This window comes from Thalia democratica, unplaced genomic scaffold (assembly GCF_965202585.1).
Source record: "Thalia democratica unplaced genomic scaffold, ktThaDemo2.hap1.1 HAP1_SCAFFOLD_1751, whole genome shotgun sequence".
In the NCBI taxonomy this organism is placed as follows: domain Eukaryota; kingdom Metazoa; phylum Chordata; class Thaliacea; order Salpida; family Salpidae; genus Thalia; species Thalia democratica.
The window spans coordinates 12,373-22,830 of NW_028140566.1; the positions used below are offsets into that span (position 1 = coordinate 12,373).

At 25.8% G+C, this 10,458-nt stretch overlaps 1 protein-coding gene across 1 annotated transcript; it reads right to left on the bottom strand.

The window, feature by feature from the left end:
* Positions 1–8,964: 8,964 nt before the first annotated feature.
* LOC145848832 (E3 ubiquitin-protein ligase DTX3L-like) lies at positions 8,965–9,555 on the bottom strand. The gene has a single exon (XM_082954066.1). It carries the CDS (start codon positions 9,553–9,555, stop codon positions 8,965–8,967), a length of 591 nt encoding a protein of 196 aa, XP_082810192.1.
* Between the last annotated feature and the right edge of the window lie 903 nt (positions 9,556–10,458).

The window sequence follows — 10,458 nt, forward strand, 5'->3', positions numbered from 1 at the left end:
ATTTAATTTAGTGAAGCGGAAAAATTAGTAAACCAGTAAAGTTCGGTCAACTTTAAAATATTGTTTCTTTTTCATGTTTTTTCATGCATATGATTTTGTTGGTTGTAAACTGTTAAAGTTAACTACGTAATTCTGTAAAAACTCCGAAACTTTCAAATTTTTATATAATGAGGTAGATATATAAGAGTCTGTAAGTTTGTTTTTACTTAAATATTTTAAAAGTTTTTTTTTTTGTACAGACATTTAACAGCAAAATTTGAATATAAAGGAAAACATATGCTAAACAGGCTTACATGATAATCCAACAACGACCTTCAAAATAAAATTTACACAATAGTACTATTCTGTTTTTTTTTGTTCATAATTTGTTTTTAGTTTTCCTGTGTTACATAAATGAATTAAAATAAATATGAGTTAAAGTCATAAAAAATACTTTTATCAAACAATACGTGATTAATATTATAGGAAAAAACAGATGCATCATAAGTTTACAAATAAAAGAACGTGCGTTTAGCTCACTTACCGAAGACCTATTATTTCATCTCATAATAGAGAAACTTATTAAACCATTTTGAGTGCAAATTTAATTTCAAAACAGCGTATAATTGTTTAATGAAAATACACATGTTATTTTAAACCCATTTAAATCGCTTTCAAAAAATTTTAAGAACATAAAAGGGCTAAATTGGTTTTCGCTGTAATCCTTTTATTTTAGATTGAAATTTTGAAATGCTATATGTTTATGTCATACGAATAGGCAAAGTTAACTTGGATAAATTAACATAGTAACTAGAATATAAATTAACATTTTAGCAAAGTTTCTTTATAAAACATGGAAATAATTATTTTAGAACAAAAATAAATAAAAGTTAGATAAAATCGTATTGAACCTGAGTTTTAAAAAACTGTCTTAATATACGAATAGAGTATTTATCAGGGATGTTTAACAATAAAAGTCATTAAATATGGCATTGATGACCTTAATTACAATTCATGAAAACACGAAAATAGTTAATTTTGTAATTCAAGTGCATTTTAAATCATTTTAAGTAACATAATTTTTTAGTAAAATGTCATCAGTTTGATATCTTACCGCAAAACTAGTGTTCTCTGAAAATCAAAGTGAAAAATTCAGAATAAAGTTAATCTAATAATTTCGCAACAAGTACTTTTACAAAAATATTACTGACGTTTTTATTCTAACTTTCAATTTTGTATCTGTGTTTTATACCTCAAGATGTTTTTTGTAATTTCCGTTTTCCGTGAAAATTTAATAGATGAAAAAATAACGTTTTTTTGAAAACATCTGCTTTTTAACTTTACAAAAGAAAAGGTGTACCGTCTTATTATTACAGTGAATAAGAATAAACCACAAAAATTCGAAGTATATCCAGTAAAATACTTCAACATATTATAAAAACAAATGCAAAGTGTAGCAGACTGTTTATGATACATACAATCATTTTTTGATTTTCAATAAGCCTTTTTGTTTTCTGCAGTTTCCTAAGTTAATTTTTGAAAAATTATTTGTATAAATGAATAAAACTTTTTGTTTTGTTTTCTAATGGAAAGTTTTTTAAATTCTATAATACTAAACGAGGTTAAACAAGTTTGATAAAACAGGTCAAAAAAAAGGATTATTTAATATGAAAAATTTCATAAAAATTTTGGTCCACTACACAGATTAAGTTATAAAAAACATCTTTTAAAAGAAACATTTTTAAACAAAAAATTAAATAAAAATATTTACAAACCCCATAAATCACTCTTAAATCTTAATAAATCTATCAAACAAAAATTTTATTAAGACTCCCTTCTCTTAAAAGTTTATTAAAAAGTTGGTCGATTAACTATGTTTCTAAAATCGTTTTAAAACTACGACTTTCAACAAATTTACTTCTATAACAAATGTGCTTGATTGTTTTAACTATGAAACTAATGCTTTATACTGAATAAAGTATTTGTTTTAATAGCTAACTGCTATCTGCTTTTATTTTCACTACAATCTGTTGTTTTTTGAATCAAAAAAGAACTTTTTTTTTATAAACTTAGTTTGGTATTTGAATTTTAGTACCTGTGTTTTTAATACTTTTTCTTGACTTTGACCCGGGCATCAAATTTTTCCACATCTCATCCAAAGTCTTTCGGTTTGAAGTAATTTTTGCTTTCAATTCAGCAGCTCTTCGATTTATACCTGAAATGCATAATTTTTATAAGTATTATCATAATGAAATGCATAAGTTGTTTTTACTAATTTAAATATTTGTTTAAACTTTTATTTGTAACGTTTTTTAAAGGTTGTACGTATGCAAGCTGTGAAAGTTACAAAATAATGTGTATGTAATTAATTGGCATAGAGTTATATTATTCTTCTCAGAAAATAAGTGCTTTAAAAATGTATTTTGGAAAAAACAGTTTTTCCTTTTTATAAATGATACCTTAAGACTTTATAAATTAATTATAAAATAAGTTAAAGTTATTTAAGCTTGAAATTTATTTAACGAAATTTCAATGCACTTTGCGGTTAGCTTTAAATGCTAAAATATTTTTTAACACCATAAATATTTATAATCAGTAAAATGTTAAACATTTTCGGCTTTCACACTAGTATTAAAGAAAAATATGTAATGAAATAATATGAGTTTTCTTATACTTGTTTCATTTTTGTAGCTCTTTAAAAGTTGTGACTTAAAGATAGTGGTTGTTCTTATAAACAGGTACTGATTATTTACTAATAATTGTTAAATTAATATTTTTTATCGTTTTTCAACTTTTAAACTTAAGTAAGTTTCTTTAATAACCCTATTTTTGAATATACGTTTAAATATTTATTACTTTTTCTTTTGATGAACACAAAAACTAAGTTTTTGTCAATAAATTTAGTTCTAGAATATTATATTAGCTGAAAGATCAAACAAAAAAGACAAAAAAAAAAATTCAGTTTTTTCATTTGCTACAAACAATTAACTTTATTTTTTAATGAATACTATTAGCTTTTATTTACTTTTCTCGTTATTTTTTATAAAAATATCGATTTATATCCAAAAAATCATAAGTAATTGTTGTTTACTCTAATTTTAGTGCTGAAAACAAAAAACTCACTAAATGCTCTGTTAACCGTCGTCTTTGACATTTCTGCTTTATTCTAAACAAATCTGTGTAAAGATTTGAATAAAAGTTTAGGAAAAAAATCGTGGCTTTATTTTAACTCAAGTGTTAAACCACTTGATGAAAAATTCACTAAACATCCTTGGCTCAAGTTTAATTTCTTTTCAACTTAAAATCAAGAACAATTAGTGAGAAAAACACTGGATTTCTTTTGTCAAAACTAATTTGCATTAGTTTTAGTATTAAAATTACCCTTAAACTTATTTGTTTTAATTAAACTTAATAAAGAAAGTAAAAGATTCTCGATGATTTTTAAACAGATTCTCGATCATACAGTATGTTTGCTTTAAATACAACTTTATAATTAAAAAAAAATATTTTAATGTGATGGAAAATAAACAGCTTTAAGTTCAAGCTCATAAGTTTTTGAGAATATATTTTTAGAGTTTTTAGAAACTTACATAATTTTGATATAATAGCTACAGTAGTATAATTTTTTTGAATAATTCAAAAAAATTTGCAGAAGAACAAAGGGTTTCGTTATAAAAATAAAAGTGTTTATTATATAAATGGACATTTTTTAGATTAATGTACTTTTGGAAAAAAAAAACTTTAAGTACAAATTTTAATTAGGTTTGTAAGTTTTTAGCAGTCAGATAATTGAAAGTAATTACATAATTTAATTGGTACCTGTTAAATGGTTTCAGTATTCTTAAATCTTACAGACACAAGTTTATACGTTTTATAATAAGTTTATAAAACTTATTAATTACTTTGCGGTAAATATGTACTAATTTGAACTACCGTTTTATTAAACAATTAAAACATTGTTCGAAAAAAAAACTCAAGTTTTAAATTCATCATTAGTAAAAACATTTTTATTTTAATATTTGTAAAATAAATGCCTGTTTAACTTCAATAGAGTTTTAATAAACTGCCAGTTTAAAGCTATTCACGAAACAATAATAAAAAAGTAAAGACTTTGGTCTAAACTTTTGAAAACACAAGTTATATTTAAGGTACTGGTTTTGTTATTTTCAACTATTATAAAACAAATGTTTAAGTTTTAAAAACGATTACAACATAGAATAGTTTAAATACTTTTTTTTTCTAAACGTAATGTTTTAAGAGGCACTTTTGCATACAGTTTTAAAAATACGTACTTTAATTTATTTTAATACGTATTTTCGAGAATATGGATACTACTATTTAAATAACTTGAATAAGATTTTTTTTTAGATTTAAATATTAAAATAAAATAGTTTTTTGAGTTGTCTTTATGACATCCTTTATAAGAACTTCTTGGAAACTTTTTTTTTCTGTATCTAAGTTATGTATGTATAGAGAAACACAGTATTTTTTTACTACTAATAAATTTAATTGCAGTCGATATTGCATAAAACTAGAATTTATTTCCCCTAAAAGATTTTAAAGTATTTAATCTATACGTTTTTAACTAAAAATTTTGTGTGGAACTTCAAACGTTCCTTTAAAGTTATTATCTTTGCAAAGAGCATAAACGAAGATTAAGAATCAATCTTTAAAGCTTTGAGCCAACAAAAAAACTATTCGTAGCCAAAATGAAAAATCCGGAAGTAGATATCGCAATACCGGAAATGCTGTTTGAAAAATGTCTCTTGAACAAACACATTTGTCAATTAAGCAAACAAAAGCTTTAACATAGAATTTTTCTATTACATGATAAGTATATAGAAACTATGTCAAATGACGATTTTCTTCAAAACTTTTAAAACATAGTAAAAAAAAAAACTTGTTCATTCGACCTAAACCTAAAATACTTTTAAAGTATAGTTTTATTAATAAACTAAAACAACTTTCAAGTAAGTTTAGATGTTTGTCTTCATCTACTTAACTTTATTTTTATTTTTTAAAACATTAAAAAAATCTCATGAAAGTAACAAAAATTTATGAGGTATTTTTATTAAAAACACAATGTGCTTTTATAGATGCACACTACAGCAGCCACTGTAGTAAGTAGTATGCGATCGTTACTTTAAAAAAATGTAAAAAGATTTGTAAAAAAGTACTTTGGAAAATGTAAAACAATAAAATTTGCATGTAAAACTCTACAATATAGATAGTGCAAACGTATTGAAGTCTTTACAAGAAAAAAGTCGTGTAAATAAAAAAGTATAAGTTAAATGTCATGTAAAATTTGCAATGAGTAGATGCGTTCTGTTTGTGCTTAATTCAACCTTTAGTACTTTGTTTGATATTGCTTTTTGTGTATTGAAGTTTATTAAGAGTAAAAATCGTTAACAAACTAATTTTATGATTTTATGTACTATGATTATAACCATATTAAAAACTTATAAAATATTAAAACTAAAGTATGATTAATATGTATCAAAAGTTCAAACTATTCAAAACGTGTTTTCTTTTCAGTCTTTTTACGTTTAAAGACAAAATATTTTCATACTACATACTACAGATACGATTAAAAGTTTTAATATTTATTTTTTAGTAAAATAAACTTTTACATTAGGGTGTGAGTTTTTATCGTTTCAATCAAAACTAAACCAAAATCTGTGCTTCAACTAATAGTTTATACAAAGTTTCTAAACAGATTTAAAACTGTATAAATTATTCTTTTAACTAAACATACAACTAGCAACAGCTCGATAAACATGCAACACTGTCTTAACATTTGCAAAATGATTTTTCCTATTTGCCAACCTTGAATTGGTTTACTTTATTTCGGTCAATTAAGGCTTGGTTCTTTTATGTAAAAATACGCAACATCATTCAAAGCCTTGGAACTGTGACCAAGCTAAAATGTTTGTACTTTCTACATTGTTTTTGTAAGGCAATATATATAGCCTACTTTTGTATAGATTTTGTAGTAACAAACGGTTACACATATTTCATTTATTTAAAAGTTTTTACAAATTTTCTTAACTTATTATTTGGTTCTAAAACTAAGTAGTTTCATTTTTGTTTCAGAAGTGTTAAAAGTTTACTAAACCACTTTTTAAGTTGACACTACAATATGCAAAGTTTCTTGACGAACAAACCCTGTTTGTCTATTAACTTTTTTTATTGATTATATGCAATAGTTTTTTTTATAATTGTACAGCTGATTAAGGTACACTAATATTTTAATATTGCTGTAAATTTTTCACATCATAATTTTGCATTATGTTTTTTACACTATTATTATAAGTATATTTAAGCAGTTTTCCAACCAAATACAGCTTGTATAAGTTTATGATAAGATCTCAAAGAGTTTTCCTATTTCTTAATCATTAAAGTTAGACAAAAAGTTTTATCAAGTTTTCTAAAAAGCTATACTATTTGAAAGCCGACTATTCAAAAACTACTATTTTAAAAAAGTTCTGAAAAATAAATTTTGGTTTTTGTATTGTTGTTTTGTTTCTTTCTAAATTTTGAAAACTTTTTACATTACGTTAGCGTATAATTTTGAACAAATATTGATGTGTTTTGGCAACTATTGTTGTATTCCAAACGCATCTATTGAACGAAATTTATGCGGTTAGGTGTTTTTCCGACACAAAAAGGTTTAAGTACATTTTATAAACTCTAATTAAATTGTCATTGATTTGTTACGATTTCATTTCCGTAACTTATTGCTTCATTCTTTAATTCATCAAAGTTAGAACTTTATTACTTGCCCCATAAAATCTGATTATTTTAGGATATTGTCTTAATACTACATATCTTTAAGCTAATTTTTTTTGAATCTAAATACGGTAAAGTTGAAGGATTTTTTTTTGTAAAATGTTTATTTTTTTAACGGCAAATTTCACCTTAGATAATATAACAAAGAGTTTTACGTATAAAAATTTTGCAATAAAGTGTAAATATTTTAAATAACAATAATTAGAACTGTAGAAAACAAGAAAGTATATATATATGCAATACTAGAAGTATATTATTTGTGGATAGCTTAACATATGTCTACCATAAAATTGTGATATTTAGGATGTAGTATAATTTAGTGTATCATATAAGATGGCAATATTTACTAATATAAAAATACTGTATGTTCAGCATTATTATTTTGCATTAATTTTTTTTTTTAATTGTTTTATTTTAAAATTAATAAAATTCTAGTAATTTTTTATCTTTCGCATACAATTGTTTTGTACGAAACAAAGTTTGAATTATAATAGTTTTTGTTTAGTTGTATAACTTAAAACATTGTGGTACACGTGTGTATTTATTTTAGTGTGCATAACAACACATAAAAAATTGTACGTTTACATAATGAATTGTTTGTGTTAGATTTCAAATAATAATGCCAACAAAATTAAAGCGCATTGAGACACTAGTTTTTTAACAAGTTTAATATTTGCTACCCTAAATAAAAAAGTCTAGACAAACCTAAGTACTAATAACCGGTATTCAAAATATAGGTTTCAGGCCAAAAGATAACTTATTTTTAAAATACAAAAATCTGAGACCAATTTTTATGACTAAATTAAATGCCTAGAGCCGTCTTTGGTATAGTAAATAATAAGGTTTAGCAGAAAACCGCAATGAAAAGTTAATTTGTAAATTTGATTTAATAAGTTTTCTCGAGTGAAAGTAATAGTTCTTTTGTTTTACAGCTTAATTTCAAATTCAACTTAATTTTCAGACTGTATTTATAATGGTAACTTAACCTCGAATTATTTATATTTTTGTGAGTTCTACAGAAAGTACCATGTATTGCTATAAGTTCTTCCCTTTTGTTTATAATTTTTTAGCAAGTATCTTACTTACTCTAACTTAAACAGTATCTAGATTAATCGAAATTCGAAGGACCATAAATCAGGGAGTCCCAAACTCTTTGTAATAAACGCTCCTACTTCAGAAAATTAAAAGTGATCGCCACCTTTAACTTCAAACCCAAGAATAGCTAGTGTAAGTTACGAGTTTCTCTTTAGCCCCCCTGCAGCTTATCTTCTTAGTCCCTTTATTGCTAAGATAGGACCGTTTTAAAGTCCTAAATTGTATAAATGTGTATATAAATATATTATAACTGTTTTTTAAAACTAGTAGTCAAGTCTGTATAGATTTTTTTTCAAACTCCTTATAAAAAGATAAAGTTAGAATGAAAAGATACAACTAGACCACTGATTTCTAGCATTAAAATTTTACAAATTATAAAAGTTATAACATAGCTAATTCCTTTACTAAATGTTGTAGTATATAAAATATTTTGTTTATGCTAGATATTTTAGATTTTTTATTAACAAAAAAGACCAAGGTACCAATTATGAAAATTTCACAAACTATACTTGAGCAGTCGATTACTAATTAAAAAATATCTATAATTTGTGTCGAAAACTTTTTATACAGTTAGTTATTCATCAAGTTGTTTTTTTTTTAATGAAAAACAATTCAGACGTCTTTTTGTTGATAACATAAAAAAAAATCACTGTATTATCAGTTCAACTAGCAAAAATAAAATTATGTAAAACTTTTTTTCTCACAGTGTGCACCTGTTCATAGAAACTATAATATTGCAGAAATAAAATTTATTGAGGTGAAATAATATTTTTGGAATGGTTGGTTTTTTATGTAAGAAAAGGCTGTTGTAAACAATTATTAGTTTTTAGCTTAAGTAGAATAATAAATGTGCAAATTAACTATTTTTATTAACATTTATTAAAAATTAATATACTATTAAACTTAAATAATCTCTTCCTGTATAGTAAATTGAGCAATGTCTTAAAATGGGACAATTTATAAAATCTATAAAAAGAAACTCAAAACATAAAAAAAACATTTCATTGTCTATTTACTGTGCACAGCTTTAGAGTATGCTGAGAAACACTGATCTAAAACATACATTAATTAATTATATAACTATTTACATTCAATATTTATTTAATCATCAACATCTATACCGAGGGCATGTACTTCATCCACAACACGCTCCAGGTAGCTTGCATCCGGGTAACCATGGTGTCCACCGAACCGTGACGTCTTGTGGCTGATGTTCCAAACCGCCACGTCGTTCAGCCTGGACACGGGGCATGTCCCCACACCGAAAGTCATCTTCAGCTTCCAAGCCTTCTTCAAAAGCCCCAACACTCTTCTGCCCTGGTCGTTGTCGGGTAAATACGCGATCACAGTGTCTCCCTGGTAACCGGCCCCCGGGTTCGGGTGATGGGGTCTCTGGTTGCCGGGGAGTAGCTCGTACTTGACGACCAAAGTGCCGCATTCGTTATACCCCGGCGCACGACATCCCCCGCTCCCTGGCAACAGACATGTACCCATTTGGACACGGTCCGCTGATGTTGTTGATGACGTTGCTGCATCCGGGGCACTTGTTGTCGAGGTCAAGAAGTCATTCAAGCATCTGAAGTGGAACGAGTTGGTGCAGCGGGCGCACGTGGCTTTCGTGGACATTTTGTCGTTTAAATTTTTCGCGCAAACAAGACAAGAACCGCTTTTGCTCTCATTTGCAAGGATCATCTCAACACCTTCAATGTTGTAACTCCTTCGAATATGTTATCTTCTTCAAAGTTCGCAATTTTTTCTTCGAACTTAAAGTTTTTTTGTTTTGTTTTTCTGTCCATTTAAAACTTGTAGTAAGTTGTTGTTGGTCTTTTGAGATAGTTTATGAGTGCCAAACATGTTCAGTTTTTCGAACTTTTTACTTATCTGCCGTAAAATACCCTTTTTACGGGAGGTTTATTTCTTGTAAGTGAAATCAGTTGGTCTCTGTCAGACATATTTTATAGATAAAATATAAAGTTCTGAAAATTTTCAACGGTATTTATAAAAAAATATTCAATAAAACACGAAGGCTTGAAACTCAAAACTTTGTAGTAATCTTAGTCTTAAGCTAATATAATCATAAAAGTTTAGAACAGTGATATATCAATTCTATTTTTTATACATTATTTTTTTACTATTGGAAGGTCTTAAAAATCATCATTCAATGAAACACACTTACTTTTAAGTAACTAAATTTCAAAAATGACCACAAGTTTTACTAGTTCTAGTATATTTAAATATATAACCTTCCAATACTATACCTAGAAAAACTGTCTAAAAGTTTACAATATATCCACTCATCTTATAGGTTTTGAGGTCTCTTAATTTGCCAAATTTAGTTTTATACTTACTACCAGTATAGATCAAATGAGAGAGGCAAAGCAAAGTGCTCTATAAAAAGCTGGATTTAATGACTAAGATTTTGTATAAATTTTTGATTATACAACAGTATAAGAAATAGTTGCTTTTGTGTTGTATTTATTTGCTATAATTTACCTTTTTACAGTATTTTTTTATATCTGTTTATAGATTAATGTAATATAAAACAGGTTTCTGAAAAAAAATAGTAGTTTAATCCTGTAGCTTGTTATAAACACT

What these genes read in the sequence shown, in the direction of transcription:
- LOC145848832 (XM_082954066.1), bottom strand. Translation starts at nt 9,555, where the DNA reads ATGATCCTTGCAAATGAGAGCAAAAGCGGTTCTTGTCTTGTTTGCGCG.